General features: G+C 40.8%; 1 protein-coding gene across 2 annotated transcripts in view; it reads right to left on the reverse strand.

Moving 5' to 3' along the window:
* Window positions 1–19,460, reverse strand: part of LOC124721475 (ATP-binding cassette sub-family C member 4-like) — a 275,591-nt gene extending 256,131 nt beyond the window's left edge. For both annotated transcript variants that reach the window (XM_047246470.1, XM_047246469.1), the window contains exons 1-2: window positions 19,330–19,460; window positions 15,210–15,320 (exon numbers count right to left, since the gene is read on the reverse strand). In XM_047246470.1, coding sequence (XP_047102426.1) covers window positions 15,210–15,320; window positions 19,330–19,403 — 185 coding nt within the window. In that variant the 5' untranslated portion in view covers window positions 19,404–19,460. The remainder of the gene's footprint in view (window positions 1–15,209; window positions 15,321–19,329) is intronic.
* Window positions 19,461–20,981: the final 1,521 nt, after the last annotated feature.

Raw genomic sequence — 20,981 nt, forward strand, 5'->3', positions numbered from 1 at the left:
GGGCAAACACAAATGATAAAATATAAACACCGGAAGTAGGACTACTCACATTTTCCTTTGTTTTTGCTTTTAGCAATTTATTGTCCATATCAGGCCTTGCTCTCACAGAATTAATTCTTTCTCCTTGAAATTCATTAAGTTCAAATACCTTTCTAAGAAATTCCTACCTTTTACTCTCCCGTGCCTTCATTGATTTAGACTGCGTTTCCAGGTGCCATCGTCTGAAAGCTTCCTTGACTGGAGTATCAGTTAGGACGGCAATGCAAAATAGTGTATAAACGTGCTGCAAGGGAACTGTTCCACCCCATGTTTGGATTAGTTACGAAACTACAGCAGTAGCTTTCAGGCTTTCAAATTATACAAATGTTCCTTGTAAAGTGAAAAATCTGTTGTAGACGAATGTATATTTATCTATTCACAGTTCTGGATGATATGCGCCTAGGAGCTTCGATGTTTGAGTAAAAAAATTTACTCTCATTGCACAAAAACACGAATAATTATGTTCTTCATGCTAAGACGTTCACTCAACCGACGCATCAAATTTGTGAGAGGAGAGACCTCAGTAGATGGTAGTACTAATCTTCCACTGTCGATAACGCTCTATCAAGAATGATTCCCGAGAAAAGCGCTCTGCTTAAGCGTGCCCCACACGTAAACGTGGCTCGGTCCCCCCTACATTCACGCAAGTTACGAGACGTATTTTGAACTTGCGATTTTCCATTCAGTCATACTACTGTCTAATGCGAAGAGTAACACAGAACAAACTGAGGAAATTCCGTTACTATAATTTTTTTCAGATGGTTAATGGGATATTTTGGATGTTACGTACCAAATAAATATACGTTGGTCTGAAGTATTCCAAATATAAGTTGGTTCCCAGATACGATGTTGCCGAAGGATGGTCCACACCGTACACAATTAATGATAACGGTAGAATGAGTAATTATTTCGAGGTAATCCTGCAGTGTACGGGGTTTAGTAACAGAACTAGTGGATTGTCGAATTTAGTATATGTTGAGGTGTTGCCTGCAATATGTCATAGAAGACGAGTGCTTTTTTTAAAAATAATTATCACCCTTAGTGCTCAAATACTGCATTGTACTGAATGACGTGAATTATAGTTCATTACTTATTAACCTGCTGTAACAGCAGCAATGTTTGCAAGTTATTTTAAGTTAATTCTTCCTTTTTATGATCAATATGTCCTCTGAAGCTCTTCGTTAAATAATATTTGTAGCCTCTGAAGTCGTTAGGTTCTCCTTATTCGCAGAAAAGTATTGTACTCAAACACCGTGTATTACTTTGATTAAGAACAAGAAGACTGACGAATTTCCATACACGCGAGTCTCTCAATTCGAATTAAAAACTTCCTGGGGCTGTGGAGGGGACTTAATAGTTACAGTTCTGATAAATAAGCCATGCCCCGAAATCGATGTAAATTAAGTCTGAAGTTTTGAAAACTTTCAAATATCCCATTTTGCGGTCCCGACACATCGAAAACAATCTGCTCTGACCTGATCGGAAACAGAAAGTGCTACTAATGTGCTGTTTTCACATTATGGACTGGTAGTCAGAGGCTCGTATTGTTATCCAATACGCAGGTCGTAATAATGCTTAGAAAGTGTATTTTTATGCAAGCATACACTTTTTAAATGGAACAATGCCTATTTAAGAGAACAAACTAAAATTAGGGTAAACTAGAATGTCAGTGGTGTTTTTTGTAGGATTCTAGTGCGAGTCGTTTACGAGACATCATAAACCGAGCGAGGTGGCGCAGTGGTTAGCACCCTGGACTCGCATTCGGGAGGACGACGGTTCAATCCCGCGTCCAGCCATCCCGATTTAGGTTTTCCGTAATTTCCCTAAATCACTTCCGGCAAATGCCGGGATGGTTCCTTTGAAAGGGCACGGCCGACTTCCTTCCCCATCCTTCCCTAATCCGATGAGATCGATGGCCTCGCTGGTTGGTCTCTTCCACCAAATCAATCGACCAACCACACACTAAACAACAACACAAGTGTATACGCTAGTTAGGTGGATTCGCACCAGTAACGAGACAATTCGCCATCACAGATTGTGTTCAAAATGACCACCAGCAGCGGCAATAATCGTTTCCAGACTGGTATGGAATGACTGCTACACACGTGCTAGTTTTTCAGCGAATAGGTCCGATCTGGCTGCAGTAATACGTCGTTTCATATCATCAGGTGTAGCTGGTGTGTCCTTGTAGACATCGTTTTACAGCATTCTCCACAGGAAGGAGTCTACAGGCGTCAAATCCAGGAAACGGGTCAAGGTACAGGTCCTCTGCCTCCAATCGAACGATTTGGAAACAATTCGTGAAGACATTCTGTAGTATTTTGTGCACTGTGGGCTGGACAGCCATCATGTTGGTACTTCAGGTTTATCCTAGTCTGCAGAGGAAAGTTTTCTAGCATCCTTGGGAGATGGTCTGTTACAAGTTGGGCGTTCAGTATCCCGTCTATGAAAAACGGGCTTATGAGCTGATGGTTCACTATTCCACACCACACGTTTACTCACCAAGGTCGCTGACGTTCCACTTGACAGAGCCAACGGGGATTGTCAACAGACCAGCAACGCATGTTCCGACGGTTTATATGGCCATGATTGATAAACGTGGCTTCATCACTAAACGAGATACCTGATACATCTGGAGTCTCAGTGCCCATGTATAGAAGTTAACACGTTTCTCCTAATCGTTTCCATGCAGCTCTAGATGGAGAGAGATGTGATAGGAATGGAAACTATGTCGACGTAGAATGCGTAGGACACTTGTCTGACTTATACCACTTCGTAGTGCGACTGCGTGGAAGCTAAGGAGCCGATCAACAGCAGCAGCAGCAGCAGCAAGAACATTAATTTCCCTCTCTTCTGTCGTCACTTGTTTCCTTCTGTTAAATTGACTAGGTGTTCCACTACCACATTCACGTAAATGATTGAAGAGGTTGATAAATATTTGTCGAGATGGTTGACGCCTATTGGGATAACTTGTTGCTTACACTGTACAAGAACGAACTGCATTCGTCTTACTCTCTTCATACACCATGAGCATATCGGCTTTTTCTGCATTCGTAAATCACATCGTCCTCTCAAGACCTACTGATTGGACTGTTACACACAAACTAACAACTCGCGGCGCACTCAAGGAACACACAAGCACACTGTAAGCAAACATAACAAAATCGTACCTAGGAATGACACAGACAAGTGACAGTGTGCAAACTTTTGAAGATACCTTATCTCGTAAACGACTCGCACTAGAATAACGCAGCGAACACTACTAACATTCATATTTATCCTAATTTTAGTTTGTTAGTGTCAATAGGCATTTTTGCATTTGAAAAAGTGGATATTTTCACAAAAAATACCCTTTGTAAGTAGTAATACAATTTTTTTATTGGCTAACAATACGAGCCCCTGCCTACCAATGAATTTTGTGAAACCCACGCCGCATCTCGTGGTCGTGCGGTAGAGTTCTCGCTTCCCACGCCCGGGTTCCCGGGTTCGATTCCCGGCGGGGTCAGGGATTTTCTCTGCCTCGTGATGGCTGGGTGTTGTGTGCTGTCCTTAGGTTAGTTAGGTTTAAGTAGTTCTAAGTTCTAGGGGACTGATGACCATAGATGTTAAGTCTCATAGTGCTCAGAGCCATTTGAAACCCACGCATCAATATCGCTTTCCTTTCTGCAATATTTGCGGTGAAAGTTTTAGGTGACTCTCCCGTATACACTATCCACGAAGCCTCGTACACCACAGTCAACCCCTCTATTTGCGAACATAACTGTTTCTCGTAGTCATCGTTGTAATTGGCCGAAAATGGTATGTGGTGGGCTGAGGTGATCCAGAAAATGTTCTAAGATATACGCATTGTTCAGCTCTACCATTAAGTCAGATCAACGTCACGGTTGAGAATGGTGACAATCTACACCATTTTAAACTGGAAGCTCACTCAGTGTCGCTTTTCTGAATGGTGATTGTTAGCTGCATTAAATCTAATCTTTTGCAAATAATTACAAATGGCTCTGAGCACTATGGGACTCAACTCCTGAGGTCATTAGTCCCCTAGAACTTAGAACTAGTTAAACCTAACTAACCTAAGGACATCACACACATCCATGTCGGAGGCAGGATTCGAACCTGCGACCGTAGCCGGCTCGCGGTTCCAGACTGCAGCGCCTAGAACCGCACGGCCACTTCGGCCGGCTGCAAATTATTACACCATCTGATGAAACTACTAACAGTTTTTGCAGAAAAAGTAGCTGCATTTCGATAAATATGTCCATACTGGAGATGCTGCTGTAGATATAAAAAATTTCTGTTCTGTCTATTATCTAATAAAAAGTTTCATAATTTCGTAAAGCAATGTAACTTTGTAGAGTTTTCAAAACACGTTCTCCGTATTAAATTAGGTCACAATTGTAACGTAGAGTAAATAGTAACAAAAATAAATGTAGTTGAACTTGTTTTGTTTATAACTGAATAAAAATTACAGTAATACTGCACAGGGTGCTTCAGATTTATCGTGCAGACAACTTTTCTTGGAAAGAGCACGTCAGATTTTTTCGGGTAAAATGTATTTGGGACAAACCAATAAGGGCGAATAGAATGGTGAAACGTATATTTCTGGAATTTGTTGGAAAATAGAGAAAGCAAAATCAACTTCAAAATTCAAATGAGAACATGTGTAAAATTATCACTGTTGAAACGAGCTTGAACATCTCATCTCTATAATGTGATTTCTTGTATTTCACGTCGTTTCTGGGATATAATCAAAAAACTCGACGTAGAGCTGCCGAAACATATTTTACCCAATAAATACCGGGTGCACTGTTTCAGTTATAAGGTGCCTATAAGATAAAACTGAAGCATCACGTGTATTATTGACGAAAATGTGATAAATTACAACTCTGTGAGAAAATTATATTTTTAGAACGTAATCTTCCAACAGGTGAAAGAAAATCAGAATACATAGAGCTTGCCATTTAATAAATGTTATATTCCTGACTGGCAGTGCAACTTTTATATAGGAGAAGGTGTTGGACTTTGAGGATAGTATACCTAGGAAAAGTGATGTTTGCTGATTGGTACTACAATTTAGTGACCGATTTTGGAATCACACGAAGGAATGTGCAGTAGTGGCTTCGACAATCAGTTTCCAGAGTTTCCTACTGTTTTCGTTTTTGTGAGACAGGAGGTTCTGCTTTGTGCAGAATTTCTAAGTATTTTTGCGTCTACACATTTAAGTGCTGCGTCATACTCGTATATTAAAGTTATTTGGATGATGTTGTTAATTCCTCAGTTTCAGAATTTTTATGGCGAGTAAAGTTTGAGATATATTTGAAACTATTTATATTAATGTGAACAGTTAAGCCATACTTCGTTAGTCACGTACCCTTTTGTATTTTGAAACGGAAGAAAGGCTTCTGCAGTGGAACATGTGTTAGTTGCAAAGTTGCAAATGAACTAAGTTTCTTTAGCATCTTACCAACTTTATCTGTCACAAAACGGAAATTTGAATCAGTTTGCATCACCATCCGCTTAAAAATGTATTTAACTTGTAACGGATCATTAGTGTAGTAGAGTAATATTGGAACAGATTATTAAATACAGTATCGACATGATTTTTTTGATGGAAACGGTGTTAAAGTTCGATAGAAATGTGATACATGACCAAAGTTAAACTTTGAAGCATTTTTTCGTATTTGGAAAAACCTTACATTTCTGGAGTAATTTTTGTAATTCCAGAAAAAGGCTGCTACACACGATAGGTGAATGCTATCATTTAAAAATGGAATAATAAAATATATCAAACGTCTTTTACACAGGATAAAGTATGAAAAGTTTTCCGTGGTACAACACTTTCTCCTATCGCATGCCGCTAGACGAATAAGATGCAAGTATTTTTGCATCGCCAAGCAAGGAGGGGCACCGCTCACGACACCTTACTTACATTCTACAAGATGGGGTGGCAAATTCCCGGCTGGACACAATGATTTCTGCTGTAACTACGCAAGGTATTTTTGTGAAACTGTGTATCACACACTACAAGCAGATAATAACAAATTACACAGCTACATAGGACGTTACATAACGAAGGAAATGATTCGCACAATATTTTTCGCCTCAAGAAACTTATTCACAATCTAATCTTAAGCACGGTCACCCAAACCTGCCTATACCGCTAAGTAGTGAACTTCCTTTTTCATCAGTCCCTTTATGACTGAAGGCCAGACAACAGCATGTGACATAATTCTGTTAATCTCTTCGCTCTTTTTGTAAATTAAACATCGACTAGGTACACTCTATCTATATGTAATCGATTGATTTAGGGGGGAGGCTTTATCCACATCATCATCTAAATTATTGTGTATTCAAAGTTGGTCCTGATGTAAAATAAGTCACTTTCGGCTACTATATGCAGGGTAATCACGGGACCTCGTGTAGAGATTTCGATATGGTTTTGTCTAATAGATACACTGACTCACGATGAAGATTTTTGTGTATAATTTGCAAATAATTCATATAAATTGTCTGAATTATGATTAATTAAATTTCCTCGTCACTGTAAAAACAATTCCTATTCCATCGTCACCTGAAAAACAACCGCCATAACGCGGGAGAGCGGCAGTGATTTGAGAGCTGCAAGCACATTAGAATTGCAAGTGACACGGGGGTCTAGCGGTAGAGTGTGTGGCTGGAAATCGAAATGTTGCCGAATGGAATTCCAGTTGGGCCACTTTCCTTCAGTTTTATTTTTAACCTAGCATTCACCTCTCAATGATCTGGAAACGAAACGTGGCTTAGACTACACATAAGTCTGCAGAGGCATTTTCCCCGGTTGAGATGCAGCTTTGCTTCGTTTATATAATGAAAGTCTTGCAGCGCTGCAGGACATGAGTCAACAATCAGCTTTCAGCTTTCCTTGGATAATCAAACATAGATGCGAACATGATTCTTTGCATGGTAGGGTGAAAATTCTGTCACAAAGGGTCCGTGACACAAAATTGCGGCAATAAGCCTCAATAATGAACTTGTGTGTACTAAGCTTTACAACAGGAGTGTTGTCACGGCTACACATTTACATTGAGTGTTTTTTTTCTTTTTCTTGTTATTTCTTTGCGGCCTTCAGACTTGGTTCAGCCAGCCTCCGACGTATAATATGTTATAAATCTTCGTTACATTTATAAAGTTAATTCCTATGCTCGCATATTTTTGTGCATTCAGGGTAATCTCAGGAAGTAGTGATTTTGCTACAGTTTTTATTAACAGAAATATCGATTCACGAGAAAGTTTTGCGTATATCTCTACATGTATAAAAGGAAGTTCCCTGCTCCCTTCCTTTTGTACATTCAGGTTAATCTGAGGAACTGCTGTAAAGATTGGCTCTAAGCACTATGGGACCTAACATCTGAGGCCATCAGTCACCTAGACTTAGAACTACTTAAACCTAACTAACCTAAGGACATCACACACATCCATGCCCGAGGCAGGACTCGAACCTGCGGCCGTAGGAGCAGCATGCTTCCAGACTGAAGCGCCTAGAACCGCTGGACCACAGCGGCCGGATTGCTGTAAAGATTGTGTAACGATTTTTATTAATATGTAAGACTGAATTATGAAAAAGGTTTATGTGTATTTTCTTCCTTTCTACGCAAATAAACTGAAGTCACCTGCTCGCTTCTTTCTGTATATTTTGTCTAATCTCAGGAACTACTGTAGAGATTATGATAAGAGTTTTATTAATAGGTAGACTGACTTATGTGGAATATTAGTGTAAGTAATTTATAAATATTTCGTTGCAAATTGGCGAAAATAGAAAGAAGTAGTCAATTGCCAGTGTGAAAACGATGGAATCTGGTGGTGAATGGCAGATCTCCTTGGACTCACAGCTCGGCAAGGCACAACTCTACCGTTCATGTAACGACAATATGCGGAATGTGTTCGGCGCTGTGTGCTCAGTGTGCACACGCCTTAACGTTTTCCAATATTATTTGTTTAGACACTTTTAAATTATAATGGAGAACGGGAAACGAGTCTCCAATGGGCAGAAAGAGATTTAGACATTACAAAGATCATAAAGACGTGGTCACAATCTTATTGAATGGGACTCCGAAATTTCTCGCAGACGAACACAGAAGATTTAGAAATACTTGTGCAGATGACTGATGGAAGCATTTCGAAATATGATGATAATTTCAGACAACCAGTTTCTTCTTCCCTCAGATTAGCAATAACAATTCATATCATTAATTCAGTGCAAATTCTTCGAGCAATGGGCAGTGAGTTACTCAACTTGGAAGTACCGTAATAAATATGACCAATAACGAGGAGATAACCATCTCATTCTGCGATGCGAAGCTTATAATGTGAAAGAATCAAATATTATAACCAATAATTTTCCTTCAATCGTTTGAGAACAACTGCATTGCGAGAAAAATGTGAATCTAAAATATGTGGTGTTTCATATTTTATGCTACAGTAAAATATGTTCTGAAAAATTAATTCAGCAACTTAGCCTTGCTTAAATACATTTTGTTCTTTCAACAGTGCAGCAGATGATTTGACATTCAGCTTTCTACTTTCCTTCAGTGGAACCTAGAGGGAGATAAATTTCTTTGTGTGGCATGCCGAAAAAGTCAGCCAAAACAGTCCATGACAAAGAATTGTGGCAATGACTCCTAATAACGCAGCACAGCACGTACTAAGCTTCACAACAGGAGCGCTGTAGCACGAGCTGAACATGTAGATCTTGTCAGTTTTTTCTTTTCTTTCTTTTATTTGTGCCACCTCAGTTATCCTTCAATACATATTGAATCCTCATACATACATACATACCCCCATTGTTCCCATACAAAATGTTGTAAACATTATGTGGTTGTAAACATTTTACGTACATCACAATATGCTCTCATCAACGCCGTGAGATTTCACTCCAAACGCCAGTTCTAGATGGAAAACACAACATTCATGCCACTGGTAACCTTCTTGGCGCATGCTGCTTACATCGCTTTAGTTACATGAAAGCGATGATATTCAGTTACCTAATATTTTAAACAAAATACGCGACGCCAGACAACTTATCCGGCCATAGATAATTAATGTCATCCATGTGAGGCTAGGTCATTTTGCAAGTACTTCATAAACATAAGTGATGTCATTACTTACAGTAGAAAGAGCACATAAGTGTTGTCTGTTTACATTAGGACACCAGCCAAATGAGCGGTCAATTTGCATCAGGGTCAAAGGATATGACGGCCATTTTGTTCACAAGTGACGTAACTGTTTATGCAATGATGATAGGCCAGTTGGGCATTTTGTTTACGTAAGGAGATCTGGCAACCATACAGGCTTGAGCTCTTATGGCCAAGCAATAGGATAACACGTGTTTCAATTTCCCACCGTTTTTAAGTCATCTAGTTGGGCTTGAGAAGTGGGGGAGGAGGTAGGGTTGACGGGAGAGGGATGATCTTCAATGTAACGTGAATTTGTTTACATAAGGATATCTGGCAACAATGCAGACTGCGCCTGTGTGCTCTGCCCCGTTCCCTTGGGGATGCATCGTCATACTGACAGGTATGCTCATACTGCCAAATTCATTGTAAATTTTTGGTCACTGAAATAAAATCACATACCCTCTCAATTTGTGAAGTTTCATTATATTTCCTCCTTCCCTTCTGAGTACTTCAGTTTTTTGTCAGGCAATATACACCAACCACATTCTGTTTAACATTTATTTTGATATTTTATGATGATTTTCGTTTTTGTGGATAATTTTTGAAGTTCCTCAGATTCTATTTTGAACCACAGAATCATACTGAAAATTGATCTTCTGTGTCACTGTACATTGTAATGATGATCATTTCTTTCATAAGAAACTTCGTAATTTTGACGTTGGGCCTGGTTGACCTCGTACACATTATGTCACAAGCCACTATAATAAAAGAAGCCCGATTGAAAGTGGGCAGTTACGGGCAGTTCTGTAGGGTGCTGAGTGAGTTAGGCCAGTTACACTACTGGCCATTAAAATTGCTACACCACGAAGATGACGTACTACAGACGCGAAATTTAACCGACAGGAAGAAGATGCTGTGGTATGCAAATGATTAGCTTTGCAGAGCATTCATACAACGTTGGCGCCGGTGGCGACACCCACAACGTGCTGACATGAGCAAAGTTTCCAACCGATTTATCATACACAAACAGCAGTCGACCGGCGTTGCCTGGTGAAACGTTGTTGTGATGCCTCGTGTAAGGAGGAGAAATGCGTACCATCACGTTTCCGACATTGATAAAGGTCGGATTGTAGCCTATCGCGAATGCGGTTTATCGTATCGCGACATTGCTGTTCGCGTTGGTCGAGATCCAATGACTTTTAGCAGAATATGGAATCGGTGAGTTCAGGAGGGTAATACGGAACGCCGTGCTGGATCCCAACGGCCTCGTGGCCTCGTATCACTAGCAGTCGAGATGACAGGCATCTTATCCGCATGACTGTAACGGATCGTGCAGCCACGTCTCTATCCCTGAGTCAACAGATGGGGACGTTTGCAAGACAACAACCATCTGCACGAACAGTTCGACGACGTTCGCAGCATAATGGACTATCAGCTCGGAGACCATGGCTGCGGTTACCCTTGACGCTGCATCACAGACAGGAGCGCCTGCGATGGTGTACTCAACGACGAACCTGGGTTCACGAATGGCAAAACGTCATTTTTACCGATGAATCCATGTTCTGTTTACAGCATCATTATCGTCGCGTCCGTGTTTGGCGACATCGCGGTGAACGCACACTGCAAGCGTGTATTCGTCATCGCCATACTGGCGTATCACCCAGCGTGATGGTATGGGGTGCCATTGGTCACCTCTTGTTCGCATTGACGGCACTTTGAACAGTGGACGTTACATTTCAGATGTGTTACGACCTGTGCCTCTACCCTTCATTCGACCCCTGCGAAACCCTACATTTGAGCAGGATAATGCACGACCGCATGATGCATGTCCTGTACGGGCCTTTCTGGATACAGAGAATGTTCGACTGCTGCCCTGGCCAGCACATTCTCCAGATCTCTCACAAATTGAAAACTTCTGGTCAATGGTGGCCGAGCAACTGGCTCGTCACAATACGCCAGTCACTACTCTTGATGAACTGTGGTATCGTATTGAAGATGCATGGGCAGCTGTAACTGTACACGCCATCCAAGCTCTGACTCAGTGCGCAGGCGTATCAAGGTCGTCATTACTGCCAGAGGTGGTTGTTCTGGGTACTGATTTCTCAGAATCTATGCACCCAAATTGTGTGAAAATGTAATCACATGTCAGTTCTAGTATGGTGTATCTGTCCATTGAATACCCGTTTATCACCTGCATTTCTTCTTGGTGTAGCAATTTTAATGGCCAGTAGTGTACTAGCACAATGAGGTAGCATTAGCTTCAGATGATACTGTGCGTCTTTAATTTTATCAATCGATATGATATATGAGGAGTTTCTCTATTTACAGCATATTTTCTTTCCCATTAAATACAGAAGAGTTAGTAAAATATTTATGCGCTGTGTGTGCCAGATAGTTTTTCTGGATTTCCCATGAGAGTGACGTTCATGAGGATGTTGGGCAACAGAGGATCGATAGCAAGTGGATCTGGCCAGCGGCTGCTCACATCATACGAATAATGCTATGTCATGTGGCACGTTACAGAGGCACTATACAACTGATTCTGTGGTTCGAGGTCAGTCGCATTGGCAGCAGCCTCTCCTTCATGTGGTTCTCTATGGATCTGAATGGTGATGTCAGTGACTTCTTTCCGGAGGATACAGTGGGAGGGACTTTTATTTCCTCTCTGCTGTCACAGTGGCCTATTTCCAGCAGCAAATATTTAAATCCCCTGAAGCCCAAGCCCATTTTGTCTGTGATCTTCTCCTTGACAGATACTCCACGTATACGTTGAAGTACTACAGCCTGGAAGTTAATAATTATAGACGTAGGAGTTCCTCAGTGGTCAGTGGTACCGAGCGAGGTTTCGTATTCAGGAGATGTGAGGCTCAAATCATCGTCCAGTCACTCAAATTTAATTTCCGTGATTTTCATGAAACTCTTCAGGTGGGTACCAGGATAGTTGCTTAAGAAAAAAAAAGAAAAAAAAGGCTGCAAATATTTTCCCAACCTTGTGTAATAAGAGCATGCGCTCTTTATCTACCGACGTCGACATCAATTGAAAGGTATTTCTGATCTTCAGTTGGATCCGTAACTAACTGACGAGAAATCTTTATATAAGAGTAAACTTGACGAGAAATCTTTATGTAAGATTAACTACTACCTCCATGAACGGTGAGAGTGGATGGAGCAGAACTCTACTGTAACAATTTTGTTTCTAGCAAACGTAGAGCCTTTCTTATGCTTCAGAAGTTTTCCCTTATTAACGCTTCTAATTCTAACGCTCTTACGTTTTTTAAAACCCGTTTTTAATGTTGTTGTCAATGGTATTACAAGTCGACCAACCTCTATTTCTCATGTTTTGTCTCCTTTCACCACTCTTTGATTTAATTTTCAGTTATCGTCTTGATTTCACTTAAAAGTGTATTTAAACATATCCCTGTATCACTATTTCTTGTTTTGTTTCCTCTATCCGCAGTGATTACAATTTTTATATCTCTTTTTTCCCGTCGTGCAGAAATCCCGTCTGTTCCGTCCTTTAATGCATTCCATTGTTCCCCACCAGGTTTATCTTCGGCACTTACTGACCTTCAGCTGAATTTTTCGTAAACTTTTAACTAATATAATTATTTATTTTACTAGAATCTCGTTTTTGTGCCATGTCTTCTTCTTATTCATAGACTCACAGGAAGGCTAAACTGTTACCACATTTAATCTCAAATGATGTCTTCATTTGAGTGAATTTGTCGTTACAGTAACATTTGTTTTTAAATCTGTCTAAATTTGTGGCCTAGTGGTTTACAAGTAACGTCCCAATATAAGTTTCAACAGCCCCCTGGCTGAATTTCCTGACGGTGAAATAATATTTTTTTCACGTTATGAGACTTTCAATTCTGACAATGGCAAGTTACGTCGTGGTTAAGATTTCGGCTTGAACTGTGCGCAACTTTAACAAGCTGAGAGACGATTAGGACATATTACCTCTAACAACTACATTTAGTTATGATTTCAGACCAGCCGTAGAATTGACGACTGATGTACGTTAATCTACCTGTTCTCTCCCTGAGACTTTTTATCTAATGCTTCTCTTGCTTGCTTCTACTGTTAGAAATTCTAAAAAAAAACAAAAAAAAAAACGCACATACAAATTTGGTTAAAGTGTTTGAAGATCTTGATAAAGATCATCTCTTTCATTCTTTACCGAACAGTAAATTTTCTGTTAATCCTACTCTCTACTAAGACATTTCACATTCACACTACAATGCATTTATGAAACTTTGATGTGTTGTATACTATTATAAACTTTCCTAAATTTTTGTCGCTCTGATTAGATTTTTTTTAATGTCTGACGTCAAAGAGAGAAAATAAATCGGTAAGATGTTTCATGGAGTAGGCATATTTTTGGTTGTGATACACGTAATCCTATCGATGTGCTTATGACAGAGATTGATACATTTTTCTGTCTTTTATGTTTTTAACGTGTTGAAGCGAATGATGGTAACTGGTCGCTAACTGTACCATCTTTTTATTTTAATTCGCTTGCTTTGTTCATATCCAGCTTCAACTTTTTCCTCTCGCTCTCTGTCCACATTATAATTTTCTCGACATCTACGAATTTTAAACAGTCCTTATTCTAGCTGTTGAGGGCAAGTGTTTCACTCCCGGTAGTTGAACCCAATAAAGCTCTAACATAGACATCTACCTGACGTCCACAAAATCATGGGAAAATGTTGCGATTGAGTGAAGAAATCGCGAAAGCAAACTACCATGTTTTTTTGAGAATATATTTTACAACATTAGAGAAATGATTTCATATTGTACGCTGCTTACTCATGTTACTGATCGTTACAGAAGAATCTACGTTTAAAACTTCGCAGATTTGTCTGCTATAGCACACTGTATCTTAGGATACCGGAATAGTATACAAGCAACATCGGTTCCTTGCCGAGTTCTTGTGTTACAAATACTTGTCGTCTTTGATATTTTAATACGGAATGCTTTCGCTGAAACTGATGTTAATGGGCATACAGATTGAAATACGCAATTGCAGCGGGAAAAGGTAATCTCCTCTTCGATGAACGCGCCGAGCGTTTCCGCTGAGTCGTCTTTCTCGGTCAAGAACAGCAGGTAACTCCTGCAGCACGTGACCTTCTCGTTTCACGGCAGACGCTCACCCGAGGTTATTGCCTGCTTCACAGCAAGAGAAAAACTTGCGCCATGGTGCTGGTCGGAGTAGTGACCCAGGCGAATTCTTGTAGAGCTGACAATGAGACCAAGGAGAGCCTTTCAGGAAACCGGAGCTATGCGGAAAGGCGCTGCGACCAAGGCCAGCCCGTGCAGGGTGTGCTGGTCCACACCTCACGAAAGCCCAACTCCGTCCACTTGAAAGGCACATAACCAGTGAACGTGCACCTGTAATTTAACCGAGCAGTGAAGCCATCTACTCCTTTATGAATAAAGGAGTCACATCGGTATGAGAAACACTGCAATTCCGTCGCAGAAAGGATTATTTTAGCACAGGTTATACGAAAAAAAAGACTACATTCAAGAACTATGAATCTAGTTGTACCTGACAGGTTTCACACAGATGAAATTATTTGCAAGTTTCTAACGTCAGTTGAAAAAGCGAAAATGTGTTTCAGGAAAAGTTAAATACAGCGGTTATCTGTTTGAAGGTTAAATTGAATATCACAGTGTTACACTAGGCACTCTACTGGCGACTGCAGGTATGGTTTGCATTCTGTCGATTTAGGAACTGTCTTCCAGGGAGACAGTCACAGGTGTACCATAGTTTAAAGTGGAGTACGAATAACGGCCTAACTTTCCACCCACACAAAGTATTCCATGAAATGAATCGAAAATAAATCTATGGAATGAAGTGTTGTCGAATACTGAACGCTCAGATTTTTAAAATGAGTTTTACCAACTGAACGACTTATAATTTGCAAGATGTTGTTGAGACTATGGAGGGCAGCTATCGTGATTAAATTGAATATCTGGTACTGTGATGTAAAAATTACGGAAACTTATGAATCTTACCTCTCGAGCTCATCTCCAAGGCGCTTCGACTTGTCGGTTTCCAACGGCTCACGTAAATCCTCTTCGGTAAGAGATTCCTTGTAGCTTTTCCACGCAAGGTTTCTCATCCACCTGCGAAATAAATTTGTTTTCGTTATTTTAAATTTCTTCAGGACTAAGGTTTAGAGGTTACCCAAGCGTTTTGTGAGTCACGTAGGATATCATTGGTGTCAGTCCTGACTTAGTTAACAACATAGGTGAAACGTTTTTATCCAAATATGTACCTAAGGACATCACACACATCCTGCCTCAGCAGCCAGATACACTTGTGACACTTGCGGCAAGAGATGCCGTGCTGCCATTGGCTTGACAAGTCATATGAAAAAATGCAACCCATAAACACACAGACACTGCAACAGTCATCTACCAGATGTCGTGGCCAATATATATATATATATACATTGTTATCATTTTATTATATATGTCAATATCTAGTTTTTATACGAGACATATGGTCAGATTTATGTAAGTGGAAGCTATACGTGTACGAACAACATTAGCGTACATATGAGTTGCTGAAATTATAAGCTACGAGTACAGGGCACATGAGCAGTGGGTAATAAGCACACAACGAACGACAGCTGTTTTTACATTTGTAACTTAATACAACAACTGACATTATTGTTCTCTCGGTTGACTACACAATCGAAACAGGAGGATATAATCCTGCAACTGTCTACATTGTCTGCCTTTGTTTTTTTTTTTCAGCAACAGTTTTCGCAAAATAAAACAAATTAAAAATAAGACAAGTCACAAACTTAAATGTCGAATGTGCTGAAACTTAGTCATAGAATAAATATGTGACAATGCATAACTTAAAGGTGGAAATTTAGTTTCAGACAGGGAATTAGTGTTCTAACTGTAAATTTACGCGTGAAATGTACTAAATAACCACACTACTTTAGCAAAATGCAGGTAACGCTGAGACAGATTTTATTTCCCCAGGAAAAAAAAAAAAAAAAAATACGCAGCATGAAGCTACTGGTCACGCTGGTGCCTACCAGCTTCATAGTGCGTAAATGTAATTCTTTTTTAAAAAGCTGCTCTCATACGCCGGCCGGGGTGGCCGAGCGGTTCTAGGCGCTACAGTCTGGAACCGCGAGACCGCTACGGTCGCAGGTTCGAATCCTGCCTCGGGCATGGATGTGTGTGATGTCCTTAGGTTAGTTACGTTTAAGTAGTTCTATGTTCTAGGGAGAGCTGCATCAAACCAGTCTCAGGACTGAAGACAACAACAACAACATGTTCTAGGGGACTGATGACCTCAGAAGTTAAGTCCCATAGTGCTCAGAGCCATTTGAACCACACGGCTGCTGTCTGCTGTTGACTTACACAACACATAATTTCCACTTGAAGTTGTGGCATACCAGCTGAATGCACAATGAAAAAATAAAAATCAGTCTTATTGAGTTTCTTTTTCTGCCCAAGTGATCACACTCTAAAGTGATCTACAAATATAGAATATAATAAAAACTTTCTCTTTACATTTGTTTGAAGCGCAAGTGGAAAGAGTGATATTTTTGTGTCGATGCAGATTACAGCGGTCAAAAATTCTGCCAGGAAATATTCCTCTGAGACTGCCAATGAAGAAGCTGAAATAATCCCTTTTCATAAAAATTATTCTTCCCTGTGAGATTCAAAATATTACAAAAAGGTATTTATAAGTATGTGTTTCTTGAATGGTTTATATTTTCAGCGGGAAATTTCAGTGGAGAGACATTTTCCTTGTGAAGAGTAAATTGTGTTGCATATGGAAGATGATACTTCAGTATTCGCAACAACAGCCGCAACTCAATCACAACACAACACAATCAACGTCAAAAACATATCCTTGCTAAACGAAATAAGAAATTAAAAGAACGAGGCAGCCCCATAGTAATACTTGCGGCTTACGAAACGGGGTAGAAAGTACGGTTTGTTATTTAATTAGCATCGCGAACTTTTCTACGTTTGCCAGAAGGATACTGCGTAACATTTAATGGTCTCGCCAAGTTCTCAACAACCTACGGCTATTTTGAAACACCAACGTCGTTTTCTTGGAAAGGACAAAGGCAGCAAAGACAGACATGGGTCACGAGAGTACGGCCTCGAATAATTGACCCCGTATATACCGATAACTTCTGTAGGTATCTTATCACAGTAACTTTGCGCAGAAGACATTAAATTACCATCACAGAAATAAACAATACATTTTTACCTTAGTTTATGAATGACATATATAGCTTTTAAGCATCGAAAAACGCGTTCAGTAACGTATCGGGTCTATGATAGCGTGTTTTGGCTTCGCACAGACATGGCGTGATACCAAAAAGATTTATTAGATGTTACGTTGATAAACGTTACTTAATAACCTAAGTAACGTGCCATCTTCATTTGAGGAGTGGTTTTATTTATACAGTTTTTGAAACTTTTCATGTTTATTCAAACAGATAAATTGGTTTTCGTCGGCTTAACGTCAACAGAATTACGTTCGAAGTTAATGTAGCTTTATAAAGAGTTTGCTGTTTCATTTTCTACCGTTTATAAATGATTGACTGAATTCAAACGTGCTGTATTTCTCTTGAAGAGAGCCCACTCGGAAAACGGCAACCACGGATGAAAACACTGAGAAATACGATATTTGAAGTTTGCCGATTAGGAAACACCTGACGCTATGGGTATATGTGAAAAACCAGCATGGTACATTTTGTATAAAAATGTAACATTAGGACAGGTTTGTAGAATGTAGGTGACGCATTTTCTGAATAGTAGCCGAAAGCAAATGCAATTTTTTTAGTAAATGATTCTGTTCATACGATCTGGTCGAAAACGATTTTAATTCAATGAAGGTATTATGATAGCTCAATTGGGTATTTTGCACTCATTGTGGAATGGCACTTCAGGGATGCAATCTGCTCACTGAAAAAAATATTGAGCAAACTTCATTGCTCTGAAAGAGGCCTCCGTCGAAAAAAGTTCATGTTCAATCTAAGGAACAGTATCTTCCACCAACAGAAATCGCTGCTCGGAGAAAGCAAACAGCACCTGATTGTCTGCAAGTAGCAGAGAGCCGGGATTGAGTTCTGCTGCAGCACAGAGTGCTAAATTTGCACCTACAGTCGAAGCAGCGTATACTCGGCAGAGAGTAAAATAATTCAGTCTCCACCCCATAGTTTTTCCCGGTCGTTCCTATAGGATACTGGTATAGTGGTTAACAATACAATGTGGCAGACAAAGTCCACATCCTCTGTTCATTATTAATAATGAAGATTTAATATTATACAGATTCACAACATTATTATTAATTTTTATTCTTAAGCCACAGTTAATAATATTAGCTATTATTAATATTACTCATTAATTAAACGTATTTTATATTAAGTTCATGTAGCTATATTATCCTCTTTCGCACTGGAAATAGTAACATTATAAGCTACTGTATTAGTGTTTCAAGGAGAACACAGCTGATTTATGCAACACTACAATGCTACGGATTTTTTAAAAATAGTGTACACATTTTCACCATCTACTCGTAAAGCGTAACGCGCAGTGCGCTAGCACGTGAAGCAAGGCGGTGTGTCTTTTCTACCGGGGCTCGCTGAGCGTATTAACCCCCGAGTCTCTAGTACGACGAACCAGATAGGATGCGATTTCCTCCCGGTTTACCACAGCTGTCTTGGCGACCACGTCCGAAGCTCTGTTTCGCAAGCACATCACTTGAAGAATTAGACAAAGAAAACACAGCGAACACAGTGTGCAGGATTCGCAGACTGATTGGGCACACACACGCTCTTCAGTACTCGGTTAAATATCACGATATCTGGCAAAAAAAAAGAGCTTGCTACGTCAGAGACAAAGAGTGGGATCAGTGGTATCACAGAACGTGGTGTGAAGAAGAAGCGAACACTCCAAAGACAGCCACTGAACTGTAAACGGATATAAACTCAACTTAATTTTTAGAATGCTTCTGGTAACGTCCAGGTAAATGTCTCAATGTACACAACACAGTGATATGCTACCGTTTGCCACAGCATGAGGTAAGGCGTGCGATTTTCCGCGATCTTCGGTCTTCCTTTACGGCAGTGAGTTGCATCTGACTTACCAGAAGAAGAGCTTGGAGACGTGCCCGGCAGACGCCTTGGGGCTGGGCCCGGGGAACGGCTTGGCGGCGTTCATCGCGTGTGGTCAGCGCGCCCGCCGCGACGCTTACTATGCCAGCAACCAGCAGCCGGTCGGCCCCTCGCTGACGGACCGTAGCCTTGAAAACGCTTTCGCTGTAAAATCCACCAGCGCGTCGCCCAGACCTGTTGCGTGCGCGAGGGACGGCTTTGCTCTTGCAGGGAGGGGCGCCGCGGGCCGCGCTCGCTGCACTGCCGTTGCTCACGAGCCGTGTTTGGCGTTGAGCCTAGTTCGTGACGAGCCGTCTCACTTGCGACAACCTACGCCGAAGACGTTCTCTCGCTTGCCTCTATCTATTATTACATATTGTGTTTCAAGATGAAACAGTCATACGGTGGTGGGACTAAAATATGGGAACATCTCGCGAGAGGCAGGTGCTAGTCAAGCCTGCAGGTTGCACTATTGTATTTGACAACTAACGGCACCTTTGCAACGAGCTCAATACGTAGCAAGTGTCAGTCGCGGTGAGAAAAGTGTTCTGTGTAGTCGTGAGTGCATTGCGTCGGAGCTAAGTGCTCGTGTGGTGGGTGCTTCTGTACCCAAGGTAGCCGAAGTCCTTGGTGTTTCAAGAGGCACTGTATCGATGATTTCTACCTTATACAGTGAAACCGGCATAACATCATCTGCTAAGTCATAGTGCGGACGAAAGTGTGTTCTGTGATCGTGACAGACGGACACTGAACAGGATTGTGACCAAAAATAAAGAGGACCACAGCTGCAAGAATCACTGCGGGATGAGTATCGGAGTCGAGAAACCTGTCAGCATCAAAACAACACGAAGGGAGCTCCATAAGTTGCGAATTGCCACACATCAGTGATGCAAATGCCTGTAACTTGAAAACGCGGTGCCGAAACCATAAAAGTGGACTACGGAGCAATGGAGGAAAGGCATTTGGTCGGATGATCTTGTTTCACACTGGCCGAGTTTATGTTCCAAGAGTGAAAAATGTCAGGGGTTCAGTGATGATGTCGGCAGACATATCGTGGTATTCCACGGGCCCTGTAGTTACTCTTACAGGGTCGTATTACTGCCAATGGTTATGTGCCGTACTGACTGAACATGTCCATCACATGATACAAAGTTTGTTCCCCAATCGTGAGGTTGTGTTACAAGACGATAGGACTCCTGCTCACACAGCTCGCTTTGTCAAGGACTAGTTTTGTGAGCATGGGGATGAATTTTTGTATCTCCTTTACCCACCTCAGCCAACAGATCTTAATATTATTGAGCCTCTGCGGTTTACTTTGGAGGGAAAGATTATCCATCTCCATCATCGTTATCTGAACTTGCCACTATTTTGCAAGAAGAATGGTATGAGGGTCCCATGGAAACCGTACAGGACCTGTATTTATCCATTCCGAGACGAATGGAACTTTTTTGAATGCCAACGGCTTTCCTATATCGTATTAGGCATGGTAATGTGGTGTTTGCGGTGTTTCCATATTTTTCTCCTCAGCCTGTAACTTACGAGGTGTCAGCGTGCACCATTTTGCACGGAAAGTAAGCACACCATACATCATTCGCCTGGGACATCATGCTAAAACGTAGAACACCTCTTCTAGCCACGATAATGA

The sequence above is a fragment of the Schistocerca piceifrons genome, chromosome X (assembly GCF_021461385.2).
Source record: "Schistocerca piceifrons isolate TAMUIC-IGC-003096 chromosome X, iqSchPice1.1, whole genome shotgun sequence".
NCBI classification, from domain to species: domain Eukaryota; kingdom Metazoa; phylum Arthropoda; class Insecta; order Orthoptera; family Acrididae; genus Schistocerca; species Schistocerca piceifrons.